Source organism: Pseudophryne corroboree, chromosome 2 (genome assembly GCF_028390025.1).
Source record: "Pseudophryne corroboree isolate aPseCor3 chromosome 2, aPseCor3.hap2, whole genome shotgun sequence".
Taxonomy (NCBI): Eukaryota; Metazoa; Chordata; class Amphibia; order Anura; family Myobatrachidae; genus Pseudophryne; species Pseudophryne corroboree.
Window position 1 is genome coordinate 375589474 of NC_086445.1, and position 20016 is coordinate 375609489.

The following is a 20016-nucleotide window of genomic DNA, read 5'->3' on the forward strand; positions in this document are numbered from 1 at the left end:
GTTGAGGCGTGACGCCATCATGTCTATCTGGGGCAGTCTCCACCGACTTGCAATCTCTGCGAAGACTTCCTGATGAAGTCCCCACTCTCCTGGATGTAGATCGTGTCTGCTGAGGAAGTCTGCTTCCCAGTTGTCCACTCCCGGAATATAGACTGCTGTCAAGGCACTTACATGATTTTCCGCCCAGCGAAGAATCCTGGTGGCTTCCGCCATTGCCACTCTGCTCTTTGTTCCGCCTTGGCGGTTTACATGCGCCACTGCGGTGATGTTGTCTGACTGGATCAGAACCGGTAGGTTGCGAAGCAAATTTTCCGCTTGACGTAGGGCGTTGTAAATGGCCCTCAACTCCAGAACGTTGATGTGAAGACAAGCCTCCTGGCTTGACCAGAGACCCTGGAAGTTTCTTCCCTGTGTGACTGCACCCCAACCTCGGAGGCTCGCGTCCGTGGTTACCAGAACCCAGTCCTGAATTCCAAACCTGCGACCCTCCAGAAGGTGAGCACTTTGCAGCCACCACAGGAGAGATAACCTGGCCCTGGGGGACAGGGTGATCATCTGATGAATCTGTAGATGTGACCCGGACCACTTGTCCAGAAGGTCCCACTGAAAAGTTCTCGCATGGAACCTGCCGAATGGAATGGCCTCGTAAGTCGCCACCATCTTTCCCAGAACTTGGGTGCAGTGATGTACCGACACCCTCATTGGCTTCAATAGTTCCCTGACCAAAGACATGAGTTCTTGGGCCTTTTCCATCGGAAGATAAACCCTTTTCTGGTCTGTATCCAGAATCATGCCTAAGAAGGGCAAACGAGTCGTTGGAATCAACTGTGACTTCGGGATATTGAGAATCCAGCCGTGCTGCTGCAACACCCTCAGGGAGAGTGATACACTGTCCAGCAACTGTTCTCTCAATCTCGCTTTTATTAGGAGATCGTCCAAGTACAGGTTAATTGTGACACCCTGCTTGCGCAGGAGCACCATCATTTCTGCCATTACCTTGGTGAAAATCCTCGGGGCCGTGGAAAGCCCAAACGGCAACGTCTGAAATTGGTAATGACAATCCTGTACAGCAAACCTCAGGAACGCCTGATGAGGCGGATATATGGGGACATGAAGGTATGCATCCTTTATGTCCAGGGACACAATATAATCCCCCCTTCCAGGCTGGCGATGACAGCTCTGAGCGACTCCATCTTGAACTTGAACCTTTTTAAGTATAGGTTTAAGGATATTAAATTCAAAATGGGCCTGACCGAACCGTCTGGTTTCGGAACTACAAACAGGGTTGAGTAATACCCCATCCCCCGCTGCAGCAGGGGGACATTTACCACCACTTGTTGAAGACACAATTTTTGAATAGCTTTTAACACTATCTCCCTCTCTGGGGGAGAAGCCGGCAGGGCCGATTTGAAAAACCGGCGAGGAGGCACCTCTTCGAATTCCAGCTTGTAACCCTGGGAACAACTTCTATTGCCCAGGGATCCACCTGTGACTGAACCCAGATGTGGCTGAAAAGTCGAAGACGTGCCCCCACTGGGGCGGACTCCCTCAGCGGAGCCCCAGCGTCATGCGATGGATTTTGTAGAGGCCGGGGAGGACTTCTGCTCCTGGGAACTAGCTGTGGCTGGCAGCTTTTTCCCCTTGCCCTTACCTCTGGCAAGAAAGGAAGATCCCCGCACTCTCTTGGTTTTATGCGAACGAAAGGACTGCATCTGATAATGTGGCGTTTTCTTAGGCTGTGAGGAAACATAAGGCAAAAAAGTTGATTTACCTGCCGTAGCCGTGGAAACTAGGTCCGTGAGACCTTCCCCAAATAATTCCTCACCCTTGTAAGGTAAAACCTCCATATGCCGCTTCGAGTCGGCATCGCCCGTCCATTGTCGGGTCCATAGGGCTCGCCTAGCCGAAATAGCCATAGCGTTGGCCCTGGAACCCAGTAGGCCAATGTGTCTATGAGCATCTCTCATATACAGGACAGCATCTTTAATATGACCCAGGGTCAATAAAATGGTTTCCTTATCCAGCGAATCTATATCAGCAGATAAGGTATCTGTCCACGCCGCTACAGCGCTACAAACCCAAGCCGACGCTATCGCCGGTCTGAGTAAGGTACCAGTATGTGTGTAAATAGACTTCAAGGTAGTCTCCTGCCTGCGATCAGCAGGATCCTTGAGGGATGCCGTATCTTGAGATGGCAGCGCTACCTTTTTGGATAAGCGTGTCAACGCTTTGTCCACCCTTGGGGAGGATTCCCACCGTATCCTGTCCTTAGTCGGGAAAGGATACGTCATAAGAATCCTTTTGGGAATCTGCAGTTTTTTATCTGGAGATTCCCAAGCCTTTTCAAATAATTCGTTCAGCTCATGAGATGGAGGAAAGGTTACCTCAGGTTTCTTTTCTTTAAACATGTGGACCCTCGTGTCAGGGACAGAGGGTTCATCCGTGATATGCAACACCTCTTTTATAGCAATAATCATATAATGAATACTTTTAGCCAATTTTGGCTGCAACTTTGCATCATCGTAGTCGACACTGGAATCAGAATCCGTGTCGGTATCCGTGTCTACTATTTGGGATAGTGGGCGCTTTTGAGACCCAGGAGGTCCCTGTGACATAGTGAAAGGCAGGGCTAAACTCCCTGTACCTTCCCTGGACTCAGCTTTGTCCAACCTTTTGTGCAATAAATTCACATTTGCATATAAAACATTCCACATATCCAACCAGTCAGGTGTCGGCGTTGCCGACGGAGACACCACACTCATTTGTTCCACCTCCTCTCTAGAAGAGCCTTCCGCTTCAGACATGCCGACACACGCGTACTGACACACCACACACTCAGGGAATCTGGGGACAGTTCCCCCACAAGGCCCTTTGGAGAGACAGAGAGAGAGTATGCCAGCACACACCCAGCGCCAATGACCCAGGGAAACAAATTACACAGATAGCGCTTTTTATAATTATATCTATAACACTGCGCCAAATTATGTGCCCCCCCCCCACCTCTTTCAAACCCTCTGTCACCGTGTTCAGCAGGGGAGAGTCCGGGGAGCCAGCTTCTCGGCGTGTGCTGTGGAGAAAATGGCGCTGGTGAGTGCTGAGGATCAAGCCCCGCCCCCTCAGCGGTGGGCTTCGGTCCCGCTCGATTGTTTTGAAAAACCGGCGGGGGATCTCATATATACAGAGCCAAGCCCATATATATATATATATATATATATATATATATAATATGCCAGAGAAGAGGTTTAATTGCTGCCCAGGGCGCCACCCCCTACGCCCTGCACCCTTACAGTGCCTGCTGTGTGTGTGTTGTGTGGGAGCGTTACCTCAGTGAAGATCCGAAGTCTTCTGCCGCCTTTGAAGTCTTCTTTCTTCATATACTCACCCGGCTTCTATCTTCCGGCTCTGTGAGGAGGACGGCGGCGCGGCTCCGGGACTAACTGCAAGGATAGACCTGCGTTCCGACTCCCTCTGGAGCTAATGGTGTCCAGTAACCTAAGAAGCAGAGCCTAGCATTTAAGTAGGTCTGCTTCTCTCCCCTCAGTCCCACGATGCAGGGAGCCTGTTGCCAGCAGGCTCCCTGAAAAAAAAAAACCTAACAAAATACTTTCTTTCAGGGAAACTCAGGAGAGCTCCCTGTAATGCACCCAGTCTCCTCTGGGCACAGTATCAAACTGAGGTCTGGAGGAGGGGCATAGAGGGAGGAGCCAGTGCACACCCATATCTAAATTTCTTTTTAGTGCCCATGTCTCCTGCGGAGCCCGTCTATCCCCAGCATCTCTAGGACGTAAGAGAAAAAAAGAAAAAAAAACATCCATTTAAACACAAGACTTGTATAATTGAGAATAAATAGGCTTACTATCACATTTTATATACACACTCTGGGCAAAGCAGAGGTCTTGCAGATGCATGCACCTTATGTCAATGCTCTGGAGCTGAACACATGCATCTAGGGGCCATGTAGAGTCAGCAGCATCTCCACTTGCAGCTGAAGGGGTATAACTAGGTGATAATGGGGGGGAGGGGGGGGGGGAGAATAATTAAGTTCAAGTTCACAATGCAAGAGCAGTTACATCAGACATGTGTTCAGCTCTGCATCTGCCCTTCAGTCACCACTTCATTTGCATATTTCAAGAACTGAAGCTGGTGGCAGGGGGGCATGTGAGGAAAAAGCTGGTGGCAGGGGGGCATGTTAGGAAAAAGCTGGTGGCAAGGGGACATGTGAGGAAAAAGCTGGTGGCAGGGGGACATGTGAGGAAAAAGCTGGTGGAGGGGGACATGTGAGGAAAATGCTGGTGGCAGGGGGACATGTGAGGAAAAAGTTAGAGGGCATAAGGGCATGTGAGAGAAAATAGGATTTTAATTACCTACCTGTAAATCCTTTTCTCGTAGTCCGTAGAGGATACTGGGGTCCACATTAGTTCCATGGGGTATAGACGGGTCCACTAGGAGCCTTGGGCACTTTAAGAAATCAATAGTGTGCACTGGCTCCTACCAGACTCAGTCTAGAAACTGTGCCCAAGGAGATGGACATATCTTGAGAGAAGGATTCAGAAAGGATAGTGGTGAGATTCGAACCAGCACACACATACAAGAAGAAAACCATGTTAACCCAACATGAACAGGAACAGCAACAGCTGAACCAACAACAATACTTAACCAAGAACCATGCAGGAAACACGAAGCACTGGGCGGGCACCCAGTATCCTCTACGGACTACGAGAAAAGGATTTACCGGTAGGTAATTAAAATCCTATTTTCTCTTACGTCGTAGAGGATACTGGGGTCCACATTAGTACCATGGGGATGTACCAAAGCTCCCAAACCGGGTGGGAGAGTGCTGAGGTACCTGCAGAACTAACTGACCAAACTGAAGGTCCTCAGAGGCCAAAGTATCGAACTTGTAGAACTTAGCAAACGTGTTCGAACCAGACCAAGTAGCTGCTCAGCAGAGCTGTAAGGCCGAGACGACCCGGGCAGCCGCCTAGGAAGAACCCACCGACCGAGTAGATTGGGCATGAACAGATTTAGAAACCGGCAAACCTGCCGTAGCGTAAGCATGCCGGATAGTAAGCATGATCCATCGAGCAATAGACTGCTTTGAAGCAGGACACCCAATTTTATTGGGATCATAAAGCACAAACAGCGAGTCCGATTTTCTGTGACGAGCTGTCCATTTGACATAGATTTCCACAGCCTACACAATATCCAGGGACTTTGAAGTGGAAGAGGTGTCACTAAGCACCGGAACCACAATAGGCTGGTTGATATGAAACGCAGACACCACCTTTGGAGAAACTGCTGACGAGTTCTGAGTTCAGCTCTATCTTCAAGAAAAATCAAATAGGGGCTCTTGTGAGACAAGGCCCCCAATTCTGAACCGCGCCTCGCCGAAGCCAAGGCCAATAGTGTGACGGTCTTCCATGTAAAAAACTTTACATCTACCTCCTGTAAAGGCTCAAACCAATCCGATTGCAGAAACTGCAACACCACGTTAAGATCCCAAGGTGCCGTGGGAGGCACAAAGGGCAATTGGATGTGCAGAACCCTTTCAAGAACGTCTGAACCTCAAGAAGGTAAGCCAACTGTTTCTGGAAGGAAATGGATAAGGCCGAAATCTGGACTTTTACTGATCCAAGACGTAGGCCCACATCCACCCCAGACTGCAGAAAAAGTAGAAAACGACCCAGCTGAAATTCCACCGCAGGAAATTTTCTGTTTTCACACCAAGAGACGTATTTCCTCCAAATCCGGTGGTAATGTTTAGATGTTACCCTTTTTCTGGTTTGGATCAAGATAGGAATTACCCTGTCCGGAATCCCTTTCCGGGCTAGAATTTGACGCTCAACCTCCATGCCGTCAAACGTAGCCGTGGTAAGTCTTGATAGATGAATGGCCCCTGTTGCCGTAGATCCTCCCGAAGATGTAGAGGCCACGGATCCTCCAGAAGCAATTCCAGGAGATCTGCGTACCAAGCCCTTCTTGGCCAATCCGGAGCAATGAGAATTGCTTGAACCCTTTCCTTTTTAATTCTCTGAGATTTCTTGGGATTAATGGAAGTAGAGGAAAGACATACACCAACTGATAGACCCACAGAGTCACCAGAGCATCCACCGCCACTGCTTGTGGGTCTCTTGACCTGGAGCAATACCGCTGGACCTTCTTGTTGAGACGAGAGGCCATCATGTCGATCTGTGGAGTCCCCCACCGACGAGTCAAGCACCCGAACACCTCCGGGTGAAGGCCCCACTCCCCTGGGTGGAGGTCGTATCTGCTGAGGAAGCCTGCTTCCCAGTTGTCCACGACCGGAATGAAGATCACGGACAGCGTCACCGCGTGTCTTTCTGCCCAGAGGAGAATCCTTGTCACCTCTGACATTGCTGCCCTGCTCTTCATTCCGCCCTGCCAGTTTATGTACGTCACCGCCGTCACATTGTCCAGCTGAACCTGGATGGCTCGATTGTGAAGAAGATGGGATGCCTGCAGAAGGGCATTGTATATGGCCCTTAGTTCCAGAACGTTGATCGGAAGAATGGTTACCTTGGAAGTGTTCCCCCTTGGGTGACTGCTCCCCACCCTCTGAGGCTTGCATCCGTGGTTAGCAGAATCCAATTTTGAATCCCGAACCTTCGGCCCTCCGTCAGGTGAGAAGTCTGTAGCCACCACAGAAAAGAAATCCTGACTTTTGGTGACAGACGTATCCTCTGGTGCATGTGTAGATGCGATCCGGACCATTTGTCCAGCAGATCCAGCTGGAAGGGCCTTGCATGAAACCTTCCCCACTGCAGTGCCTTGTAAGAGTCTACCATCTTTCCCAGGAGGCGAATGCACAGATGCACCAAAATCCGGGTCGGCCGTTGGATGTCCCTTACCAGTGACTGAATCACCAATGCCTTTTCCAGAGGAAGGAATACCTTCTGCACCTCCGTATCCAGGATCATCCCCAGGAACGGAAGCCTCCGTGTTGGTTCCAGGTGAGATTTTGGCAGGTTCAGAATCCACCCGTGATCCTGGAGCAGACGCATGGAGGGCAATTCTGTGTAACAACCTCTCCCTGGGTGGTGCTTTTATCAGTAGATCGTCCATGTACGGTATTATGTTCACTCCTTGCTTGTGAAGAAGAATCATCATCTCCGCCATTACTTTGGTAAACACCCTCGGAGACGTGGAGAGCCCAAAGGGTAGGGCCTGAAACTGGTAGTGACAGTCCTGTAATGCAAACCTTAGATAAGCCTGATGAGGCGGCCAAATCGGAACATGAAGGTACGCATCCTTGATATCCAGAGAAAATAGGAATTCTCCCTCCTCCAGACCTGAGATCACCGCTGTCAGCAACTCAATCTTGAATTTGAACACCCGTAAATACAGGTTCAGTGACTTGAGGTTTAAAATAGGCCTCACCGAACCGTCCGGTTTCGGTACCACAAACAGATTGGAATAGAAACCTTTGTTTTGTAGTTGATTTGGAAATGGAACAATGACCCGAGTCTGTACCAGTTTTTGAACTGCTGTTTGCAAGGTTATACTTGCTTCCGGTGAAGCTGGCAAGCCTGATTCAAAGAATCTGTGAGGTGGGAGTTCCTGAAACTCCAGTCTGTAGCTCTGGACGATAAGATCTTTTACCCATGGATCCAGGCATGATGTGGTCCATACGTGACTGAAATATCGTAACCGGACTCCCACCTGCCCGTTGACCAGGCAGTGCGGTCCACCGTCATGCTGAAGGTTTTGTAGAAGCAGAGCCGGAGGTCTAATCCTGTGAGCCTGTATTTGCAGGTTTTCTGGGCTTACTTCTATTGCCTTTGAAGGCAGCAGAGGAACCTTTGGACTTACCTTTAAACTTCGCTGTCCGAAAGGACTGCAGAGTTGGTGCAGAATAGGATTTTCTATCCGAGGGTGCTGCGGAAGGAAGGTATGAAGACTTACCCGTAGCCTTGGATATCCACGTATCCAGTTCATCTCCAAACAGGGCTTCACCTGTAAATGGTAGGCTTTGCACGCCTTTCCTGGAATCCGCATCCGCAGTCCACTGGCGTAGAAACAAGCCCCTGCATGCTGACACTGCCATGGCAGTGGTTCGTGCGTTGAGCAGTCCAATCTCCTTTATGGCCTCCACCATAAAGTTAGCAGAATCCTGTATGTGCTGTATGAGTAAAATAATCTCCCCCCTGGACAAGGAATCTAACCAGTCAATTACATTACCAGACCATTTTGCAATGGCCCTAGTGATCCATGTAAAGGCTATAGTGGGTCTTTGGGCCACCCCCGCCGCTGTGTACAGAGATTTGGGAGTAGTCTCAATCTTGCGGTCTGCAGCATCCTTTAATGAAGCTGCCCCAGGAACAGGTAAAACTATCTTACGTGACAGCCTGGAAACTGATGCGTCAACTGTCGGTGGGTTTTCTAATTTTTTTTTATCGTCCTGAGGAAATGGGAAGGATGTAATGAATCGTTTAGTAATCTGAAACTTCCTGTCAGGGTTAACCCAAGTTGCTTCAAAGAGGGAATTTAATTCCTTAGAAGCAGGGAAAGTAGCAGAGGATTTCTTTTTCACATTAAAAAAGGATTCCTCCTCATCCTCTGACACTTTGTCAGGAATGTGCAAGACCTCTCTAATAGCTTCAATCAGGGCCTGTATACCCTGTGCTAAAGCTGCATCCCCCCCACTGAATCCACCTCCCCCTCCTCTGGGTCCGATACATCATTATCGGTGTCAGCCTGCAGGATCTGGGCCAGAGAACGCTTCTGCGGACAAATAGCAGGGGTCTGAGATGCTGGGATAACCACTGAATCTCTATTCATCCGGTTATCTACAGATTGCCTTAAGTATTGCGTCTCCTTTTCATTTTGGGACAATTTGTTTGAAATATTGGAAATCATCCCCTTTAATGAATCTAACCAAACAGGTTCAGATCCACTAATCTGAGAATGTGTACTACTACTATCTTGAGTACACTGCAGAGATCCCCCAGATTGAGAAAAGCACTCTGCTGTGCATGATACGCACTCCTTTGACATAATAAATGTAAAAGAACACACTCACAGAGAGAAATAGGTTAAATGCACAAAGCCCTTCTAGGGAGTATGGGAGCCAGCTACACAGGGCCTCTATAGCTTAAGTATAGACTTAGCTGGGTCACAAACTAAGTACCCTTAATAGGGCTTAGTACACCAAATTATTGCTACCCCCCTTTTCTATGACCTGCTGGTACCGCTGAAGTGCTCTGGAGTCCGTGTGCAAGAGCTGCGCTTTCCTGTTAGGCTGCCTGTGTAAGCTGCAGAAGGGAAATGGCGCTGGTGAGCTGCTGGATCCGCTCATAGTGAAGGCCCCACCCCCGTAATTGCGCGTGGTCTTCCCGCTTTTTATACTGGCTGAGGTGAATAATAAGGGTTACAGTGTGTTAAAACCCCTGTAATATGTGCCAGTTGTGGGTAATAGTAGTGGATCCAGCCACCCCTCACAGCGGTCACACAGTGCATCTGGAGCCTGGAGCTCAGCGCGCATGCTGCGCTCCTACCATTATGCCGCCATTACAGCCGGCGACCTGCTAACCGGGACACCAGGCACCTACTCACCACTCTTCAGTCTTCTGGCTCTGTTAGGGGTGGCGGCGTGCTGCAGGTCTGTACGCTCTCTGTTAGGGGTGGTGGCGTGCTGCGGGTCTGTACGCTCGTCGTGGTGGGGCTTGCGAATAGGACCCTCAGGAGCTCAGTGTCCTGTCAGGGGGGAACGGGACCATTAGGGAGGTTGGGCCGTTCCCCCCCCCCCCTCTAAGTCCCACGATGCAGGCAGTCTGGTGCCATACCTGCCTGAAAACAATAAAATAGAAAATAAATGCAGAAAACTCTGCAGGAGCTTCCCAAGCGTGACCGGCTCCTCCGGGCACATTTTCTAAACTGAGTCTGGTAGGAGGGGCATAGAGGGAGGAGCCAGTACACACTATTGATTTCTTAAAGTGCCCGAGGCTCCTAGTGGACTCGTCTATACCCCATGGTAGTAATGTGGACCCCAGTATCCTCTAAGACGTAAGAGAAAACCTGGTGGCAGGGAGGTACTGTATGTGAGGAAAAAGTTGGTTGCAGGGGGGCATGTTAGAAAAAGCTGGTGGCATGGGGGCAGGTTAGGAAAAAGCTGGTGGCAGGGGGGCATGTTAGGAAAAAGCTGGTGGTAGGGGGGCATGTTAGGAAAAAGCTGGTGGCAGGGGGACATGTGAGGAAAAAGTTGAAGGGCAGAATGGCATGTGAGAGAAAACCAGGGGGAAGGGAGGTACTGTATGTGAGGAAAAAGTTGGTGACAGAAGGGCATGTGAGAAAAAAAGAGCTGGTGCAGGGAGGTACCTTATGTGAGGAAAAAGCTGGTGGCAGGAGTGCATGTAAGGAAAAAGCTGGTGGCAAGAGGGTATGCGAGGAAAAAGCTGGTGGCAGGAGGGCATGCGAGAAAAAAAGCTGGTGGCAGGAGAGCATGTGAGGAAAAAGCTGGTGGCAGGAGGGCATGTGAGGAAAAAGCTGGTGGCAGGGAGGCATGTGAGGAAAAAGCTGGTGGCAGGGAGGCATGTAAGTAAAAAGCTATTGGAGATATTCATGGTTTCCGTCAAAACCATGTTGCTTTGTGGCCAATATAAAATGTACAGAGGAAAACAAAGCTGTCCTGTATTTGTGGTCAACATGTAAAGCTGGCGGCATTTATCCTGCATGCAAACAAAAAAAACAACTTGCACCCCCGGCGCTTGTACTGCAGCATGTTTGTCCGGGTGCAAAGTTGCTCCTTTTTTGCTTTGCTACCAATTCTGAATAAGCTCCTTTATGTATTGTGCAGGTACAGTATACAGACATTTCACTGTGTCTTTGAATAAAGTTTATAATACATAGACAAGGGACTCAAAAAATCACGTTAATAAATCAATTTCTGTTATTTCTTACCTCTCTTCTTTTAGCTGTAAAGTTTCCAATAACTTCCCCTCTCCTCTGATACTACTCTAGGTTCCTGTCCCTTGACAGCCTTTCCTTTCTCAATAGCAACTTCTCATTGAGAACCTGCCCCAATTCCTCCCTTCAAAATAATTGTATGGTACTTTTATTGTCTATTTATTAATGAACATTGAAAAAGAGAAGCAGATTTTATTTTGGAAGGTGGGGAGAAAAAATAAATTTCCCCAAACTAAAAGAAAACTTACCTTATTATTTTTGATGGTGTAATGGCACAAGCTTTGGCGCTCACCAAATCTCTCTGGAATTTCCACTGCAATCTTGTCAAGATCAACAGTTGGGAAATGTTTTAGATCTTGCTCAATTTGTGGAATGGTCTCATTACAAGCCATGTGTTTTAACCATACGTCACTGTTTTGTTCAGGACAGTAACATCCTTCACTGAATATTGGACCTGAAGGAAGAGAGGTATCACTTACATATATAGTGTTTGCTTATTACATTTCTATCTCATGAAAATCAAATTTTACAGTTCTATAAGATTTATGTACATTACTGGAAATGCATAGTACGATACTAAGAGATAAATCGATTGCAAGCCAGGCCATCTTACGTTTTATCTACATTTGTTACTGTGTTTGTTCCCAAGTGCTGAGGAGCATGCTGGTGCTCTCTAAATATAGGCTAATAAATAAATTGGGAACCAGTGCTTTGAAATAGCAGCTTAGAAAATAAGAATTTTCTCACCGGTAATTCTATTTCTCGTAGTCCGTAGTGGATGCTGGGAACTCCGTAAGGACCATGGGGAATAGCGGGCTCCAAAGGAGGCTGGGCACTCTAGAAAGATTTATGACTACCTGGTGTGCACTGGCTCCTCCCACTATGACCCTCCTCCAAGCCTCAGTTAGGACACTGTGCCCGGACGAGCTGACATAATAAGGAAGGATTTTGAATCCCGGGTAAGACTCATACCAGCCACACCAATCACACTGTACAACTCGTGATACTATATCCAGTTTGACAGTATGAAAAACAACTGAGCCTCTCAACAGATGGCTCAACAATAACCCTTTAGTTAACAATAACTATTTACAAGTATTGCAGACAATCCGCACTTGGGATGGGCGCCCAGCATCCACTACGGACTACGAGAAATAGAATTACCGGTGAGTAAATTCTTATTTTCTCTGACGTCCTAGTGGATGCTGGGAACTCCGTAAGGACCATGGGGATTATACCAAAGCTCCCAAACGGGCGGGAGAGTGCGGATGACTCTGCAGCACCGAATGAGAGAACTCTAGGTCCTCCTCAGCCAGGGTATCAAATTTGTAGAATTTTGCAAACGTGTTTGCCCCTGACCAAGTAGCTGCTCGGCAAAGTTGTAAAGCCGAGACCCCTCGGGCAACCGCCCAAGATGAGCCCACCTTCCTTGTGGAATGGGCATTTACAGATTTTGGCTGTGGCAGGCCTGCCACAGAATGTGCAAGCTGAATTGTACTACAAATCCAGCGAGCAATAGTCTGCTTAGAAGCAGGAGCACCCAGCTTGTTGGGTGCATACAGGATAAACAGCGAGTCAGATTTTCTGACTCCAGCCGTCCTGGAAACATATATTTTCAGGGCCCTGACAACGTCTAGCAACTTGGAGTCCTCCAAATCCTTAGTAGCCGCAGGCACCACAATAGGCTGGTTCAGGTGAAACGCTGACACCACCTTAGGTAGAAACTGGGGACGAGTCCTCAATTCTGCCCTATCCATATGGAAAATCAGATAAGGGCTTTTACATGATAAAGCCGCCAATTCTGACACTCGCCTGGCTGACGCCAAGGCCAATAACATGACCACTTTCCACGTGAGATATTTTAGATCCACGGTTTTTAGTGGCTCAAACCAATGTGATTTTAAGAAACTCAACACCACGTTGAGATCCCAAGGTGCCACAGGGGGCACAAACGGGGGCTGAATATGCAGCACTCCTTTCACAAATGTCTGAACTTCAGGTACTGAAGCTAGTTCTTTTTGAAAGAAAATCGACAGAGCCGAGATCTGTACTTTAATGGAGCCTAGCTTTAGGCCCATATTCACTCCTGCTTGCAGGAAATGCAGAAATCGACCCAGCTGAAATTCCTCTGTTGGGGCCTTTTTTGCCTCGCACCATGCAACATATTTTCGCCATATGCGGTGATAATGCTTTGCCGTAACATCTTTCCTGGCCTTAATAAGCGTAGGAATGACTTCTTCCGGAATACCCTTTTCCTTCAGGATCCGGTGTTCAACCGCCATGCCGTCAAACGCAGCCGCGGTAAGTCTTGGAACAGACAGGGCCCCTGCTGTAGCAGGTCCTGTCTGAGCGGTAGAGGCCACGGGTCCTCTGAGAGCATCTCTTGAAGTTCCGGTTACCACGCTCGTCTTGGCCAATCCGGAACCACGAGAATTGTGTTTACTCCTCGCTTTCTTATTATTCTCAATACCTTTGGTATGAGAGGCAGAGGAGGGAACACATAAAACGACTGGTATACCCACGGTGTCACTAGAGCGTCCACAGCTATCGCCTGAGGGTCCCTTGACCTGGCGCAATATCTTTTTAACTTTTTGTTGAGGCGGGACGCCATCATGTCCACCTGTGGTTTTTCCCAACGGTTTACCAGCATCTGGAAAACTTCTGGATGAAGTCCCCACTCTCCCGGGTGGAGGTCGTGTCTGCTGAGGAAGTCTGCTTCCCAGTTGTCCACTCCCGGAATGAACACTGCTGACAGTGCTAGTACATGATTCTCCGCCCATCGGAGAATTCTTGTGGCTTCTGCCATCGCTATCCTGCTTCTTGTGCCTCCCTGTCGATTTACATGGGCGACTGCCGTGATGTTGTCTGACTGGATCAGCACCGGCTGGTGTAGGAGCAGGGATTTTGCTTGACTTAGGGCATTGTAGATGGCCCTTAGTTCCAGAATATTTATGTGAAGGGAAGTCTCCTGACTCGACCATAGTCCTTGGAAGTTTCTTCCCTGTGTGACTGCCCCCCAGCCTCGAAGGCTGGCATCCGTGGTCACCAGGACCCAGTCCTGTATGCCGAACCTGCGGCCCTCTAGAAGATGGGCACTCTGCAGCCACCACAGTAGAGACACCCTGGTTCTTGGAGACAGGGTTATTAAGCGATGCATCTGAAGATGCGATCCGGACCACTGGTCCAACAGGTCCCACTGAAAGATTCTGGCATGGAACCTGCCGAAGGGAATTGCTTCGTAAGAAGCCACCATCTTTCCCAGGACCCGCGTGCAGCGATGCACTGATACCTGTTTTGGTTTCAGGAGGTCTCTGACTAGAGATGACAACTCCCTGGCTTTCTCCTCCGGGAGAAACACTTTTTTCTGGACTGTATCCAGAATCATACCCAGGAACAGTAGCCGTGTCGTCGGAACCAGCTGTGACTTTGGGATATTCAGAATCCAGCCGTGCTGGTGCAGCACCTCCTGAGATAGTGCTACTCCCACCAACAACTGTTCCTTGGACCTCGCTTTTATTAGGAGATCGTCCAAGTACGGGATAATTAAAACTCCCTTTTTTCGAAGGAGTATCATCATTTCCGCCATAACCTTGGTAAATACCCTCGGTGCCGTGGACAGTCCAAACGGCAGCGTCTGGAATTGGTAATGGCAATCCTGTACCACAAATCTGAGGTACTCCTGGTGAGGATGGTAAATGGGGACATGCAAGTAAGCATCCTTGATGTCCAGGGATACCATGTAATCCCCCTCGTCCAGGCTTGCAATAACCGCCCTGAGCGATTCCATCTTGAACTTGAATTTTTTTATGTATGTGTTCAAGGATTTCAAATTTAAAATGGGTCTCACCGAACCGTCTGGTTTCGGTACCACAAATAGTGTGGAATAGTAACCCCGGCCTTGTTGAAGTAGGGGTACCTTGATTATCACCTGCTGGGAATACAGCTTGTGAATTGCCGCTAGCACCGCCTCCCTGTCTGAGGGAGCAATCGGCAAGGCAGATTTTAGGAACCGGTGGGGTGGAGACGCCTCGAATTCCAGTTTGTACCCCTGAGATACTATTTGAAGGATCCAGGGATCCACCTGTGAGCGAGCCCACTGATCGCTGAAATTCTTGAGGCGGCCCCCCACCGTACCTGGCTCCGCCTGTGGAGCCCCACCGTCATGCGGCGGACTTGGAAGAAGAAGCGGGGGAGGACTTTTGCTCCTGGGAACCTGCTGTTTGTTGCAGCCTTTTTCCCCTACCTCTGCCTCTGGACAGAAAAGACCCGCCTTTTCTACGCCTGTTTTTCTGGGTCCAAAAGGACTGAACCTGATAAAACGGCGCCTTCTTAGGCTGTGAGGGGACATGGGGTAAAAATGCTGACTTCCCAGACGTTGCTGTGGAAACTAGGTCCGAGAGACCATCCCCAAATAATTCCTCACCCTTATATGGCAAAACTTCCATGTGCCTTTTAGAATCTGCATCTCCTGTCCACTGGCGAGTCCATAAGCCTCTCCTAGCAGAAATGGACAATGCACTTACTTTAGATGCCAGTCGGCAGATTTCCCTCTGTGCATCTCTCATATATAAGACTGAGTCTTTGATATGGTCTATGGTTAGCAGGATCGTGTCTCTGTCTAATGTGTCAATATTTTCTGACAGTTTATCTGACCACGCAGCGGCAGCACTGCACATCCAAGCTGACGCAATAGCTGGCCTAAGTATAATGCCTGAGTGTGTATATACAGACTTCAGGATCGCCTCCTGCTTTCTATCAGCAGGTTCCTTGAGGGCGGCCGTATCCGGAGATGGTAGTGCCACCTTTTTAGACAAACGTGTGAGCGCTTTATCCACCTTAGGAGGTGTTTCCCAACGTGACCTATCCTCTGGCGGGAAAGGGAACGCCATTAGTACCTTCTTAGGAATTACCAATTTTTTATCAGGGAAAGCCCACGCTTCTTCGCACACTTCATTTAATTCATCTGATGGGGGGAAAACTACGGGTAGTTTTTTCTCCCCAAACATAATACCCTTTTTAGTGGTACCTGTATTTATATCAGAAATGTGTAACACCTCTTTCATTGCCTCAATCATGCAGTGAATGGCCTTAGTGGGCATCAGGTTAGACTCATCGTCGTCGACACTGGTGTCAGTATCAGTGTCGACATCTGGGTCTGAGGTAGCGGGCGTTTTAGAGCCCCTGATGACCTGTGCGACGCCTGGACAGGCACGAGCTGAGAAGTCGGCTGTCCCACATTTGGCATGTCGTCAAATTTCTTATGTAAGGAGTCTATACGTGCACTCATTTCTTTCCATAAGCTCAACCACTCAGGTGTCTGCCCCGCAGGGGGTGACATCCCTTCTAAAGGCATCTGCTCCGTCTCCACATCATTATCCTCATCAAACATGTCGACACAGCCGTACCGACACACCGCACACACACAGGGAATGCTCCAACAGAGGACAGGACCCACAAAAGCCCTTTAGGGGGACAGAGTGAGAGTATGCCAGCACACACCAGAGCGCTATATAATGCAGGGACTAACTGAGTTATGTCCCCTATAGCTGCTTTTTCTATATAATTGTATACTGCGCCTAAATTTAGTGCCCCCCCTCTCTTTTTTACCCTTTTCTGTAGTGTAGACTGCAGGGGAGAGCCAGGGAGCTTCCTTCCAGCGGATCTGTGAAGGAGAAATGGCGCCAGTGTGCTGAGGGAGATAGCTCCGCCCCTTTTCCGCGGACTATTCTCCCGCTTTTTCCTATATTCTGGCAGGGGTATTTTCCACATATATAGCCTCTGGGGCTATATATTGTGGTATTTTTGCCAGCCAAGGTGTTATTATTGCTTCTCAGGGCGCCCCCCCCCAGCGCCCTGCACCCTCAGTGACCGGAGTGTGAAGTGTGTGTGAGGAGCAATGGCGCACAGCTGCAGTGCTGTGCGCTACCTTGGTGAAGACTGATGTCTTCTGCCGCCGATTTTCCGGACCTCTTCTTGCTTCTGGCTCTGTAAGGGGGACGGCGGCGCGGCTCCGGGACCGAACACCAAGGCTGGGCCTGCGGTCGATCCCTCTGGAGCTAATGGTGTCCAGTAGCCTAAGAAGCCCAAGCTGGCTGCAAGCAGGCAGGTTCGCTTCTTCTCCCCTTAGTCCCTCGCTGCAGTGAGCCTGTTGCCAGCAGGTCTCACTGAAAATAAAAAACCTAATTTCTATCTTTCTTTCTAAAGGCTCAGGAGAGCCCCTAGTGTGCATCCAACCTCGGCCGGGCACAAAATCTAACTGAGGCTTGGAGGAGGGTCATAGTGGGAGGAGCCAGTGCACACCAGGTAGTCGTAAATCTTTCTAGAGTGCCCAGCCTCCTTCGGAGCCCGCTATTCCCCATGGTCCTTACGGAGTTCCCAGCATCCACTAGGACGTCAGAGAAAGTAATTTATGTCACAAATGCACATAAGTGATATTTCTTTATATGTTATATAAGTACTTGTATTCTACAAATCAGAACACTATCAAATGCATATAATGGTTTATGGAGAGAGTGTAATATTTTCTTCCAGCCTGCAGAGGCCGCTGTTGCACTTTCTTTCTATTCAATGCTTTAGCAGAAACATCTCCGTAAGTAGAATCATTACTAAATGATGGACCACACGCAATGTAACAATGTTATATTACAACTGTTTAAAGTCTCTGAGCATCATCAGTATAGAATTTTATTTGCACCTTTCCATTTCCAAAGGGTTGCAAGCGCAGAGCGCTCACTAAGCTACTTCTCTTTTTCAGTGACCATCAGTAGGCCTAATTCACAGTTTTGTTAGCAGTTGGGCAAAACCATGTGCACTGCAGGGGGGGGGGCGCAGATATAACATGTGCAGAGAGCGTTAGATTTGGGTGGGGTGAGTTCAAACTGAAATCTAAATTGCAGTGTAAAAATAAAGCAGCCAGTATAGTTACATAGTTGTTGAGGTTGAAAAAAAGACTATTGTCCATCGATTTCAGCCTATAGTGCTATATGCTGTATTATCTCCAATCTATTTAGAACCTTTGATGCTATTTTCCGCAAAATATTTGTCTAATCCTTTCTTAAATGTCTCAATTGAATCCGACATTACCACTTTCTCCGGCAGTGAATTCCATAAACTCACAGTCCGCACTGTGAAGAAACCTTTCCTTCGCTTGGTCTTAAACTTCCTCCCCTCCAACCTCAGAGGATGACCACGTATCCTGTGTACAGAGCTCTTAATAAGTAAATCACCTGAAAGTTCCTTATATTGCCCCTTGATATATTTGAAGATATTAATCATGTCCCCTCTTATGCGCCTTTTTTCCAGTGTAAACATATAATTTATTTTATTTATTAACAGTTTCTTATATAGCGCAGCAAATTCTGTTGCGCTTTACAACTGAAAATAACAATGATATAACAAAACAATGATATCACAAAACTGGGTAATAACAGTCATAGAGGTAGGAAGCGCCTGCTCGCAAGCTTACAATCTATAGGCAAATAGGCATGGATACACAAGGATAGGTGCTATCTATTGCATAACTGTCCACCAGATTGCAAAGGTTCTTGGTGGGCTGTATGATATGGTCATACAGTAATGATGAATCGGGGTCGAGATGAATGATGAGAAGACATGTAAGGATGTGTGGACTGTGCAGAGTGGATGCAATATCCAGCCTAAGTAGTCTTTCCTCATAATCAAATTACTCTAGGCCCTTAACTAATTTTGTAGCTCTTCTCTGAACCCTTTCTAGTTCAACCATGTCTTTTTTATAGTGCGGAGTCCAAAATTGTACACAGTATTCTAGATGGGGGCCGTACCAACGATTTATACGGTGGCAGGATTACACTTTCATCTCTGGTCTCTATTCCCCGTTGTATGCATGCTAGTACCCTATTGGCCTTTACTGCAGCATCTCGACATTGTGGACTACTGCTAAGTCTACTGTCAATGATCACCCCCAAATCTTTCTCCAATATTGATTTTCCAAGAATTACCCCATTCAATGGGTGGAATTCAAATGTTTTAAAAGTTGGTTAAGTGTCTGTTTTTTCCTGTCTATTAGATAGGAAAAAACAGACTCCCAACTGACTTTTCAAAAATTTGAATCTCCCCCAATGTATAGATTGCCTGTTTGTTTTTGATCCCAAAAATGCATATTTTTACATTTCTCTATATTGAACCTCATACTCCACTTTGTTGCCCAACCCCCCAGTTTAGTGAAATCATTTTGAAGAGAGTCAACATCCTGATCTCATCTAAATTATTATACAGTTAAGCATCATCCGCAAAAACTGATATTTTACTCTCAATACCATTTACTATATAATTTCTAAATATATTAAACAGCAGAGGGCCTAGTACAGATCCTTGAGGTACACCACTTAATACTTTAGTCCAACTCCAAAATGTTCCATTGACCACCACTCGCTGTTCTCTATTTTCCAACCAATTTTTGACCCAAGTACAAACGCTGTCTCCAAGTCCCAGCTCTCTTAATTTAAGACACAACCTCGTGTGAGGTACTGTGTCGAAGGCTTTTGCAAAATCTAAAAAGACCACATCCACAGCATTTCCCTTGTCTAAATTTGCACTTACTTCTTCATAGAAGTTCATTAAATTAGTTTGACATAACCTATTTTTCACAAACCCATGCTGGTTCTCACTAATGATGTTACCCTGCACAGAAACAAAATAACCCACCCAAATCTAACTCTCTCTGCAAATGTTATATCTGCCACTCCTGCAGTGCACGTGGGGCCTAATACAGACCAGATCGTAGCAGCAACTTTGTTAGCAGATTGACCCCCACGGTTTTGCCATTCTGACCCGATCGCGCGCTGCAGTTTATCGAAGTGATGCGATCAGGTCACAAGTGTGCCGGCGCATGCCAGACGGCCGAAGGCCGTCGCTGCGGTACGATCGCCTCTGCCTGATTGACAGGTTGAGGCGGTCGCTGGGCGGGGACGAAACGGCGGCGTTTGACCGCCGTTTTGTGGGCGTGGCCGGCCTGCATGGGGGGGCGGGCCGGAGCGGCTACGTGATGTCACACGCAGCTGCTGCGGGCCGGGGAGCAACGAGTAGCTCCCGGCCAGCACGCTAAAGCTGCGCTGG

General features: G+C 48.2%; 1 protein-coding gene across 5 annotated transcripts in view; it reads right to left on the minus strand.

Moving 5' to 3' along the window:
* POGLUT2 (protein O-glucosyltransferase 2) overlaps window positions 1-20016 on the minus strand; it is a 181386-nt gene that overhangs the window by 101568 nt on the left and 59802 nt on the right. For 3 of the 5 annotated variants that reach the window (XM_063953206.1, XM_063953205.1, XM_063953207.1), the window contains one exon: window positions 11172-11377. The exons of the other annotated variants lie outside the window; for them this stretch is intronic. In XM_063953206.1, coding sequence (XP_063809276.1) covers window positions 11172-11377 — 206 coding nt within the window. The remainder of the gene's footprint in view (window positions 1-11171; window positions 11378-20016) is intronic. 5 annotated transcript variants of the gene reach the window in all.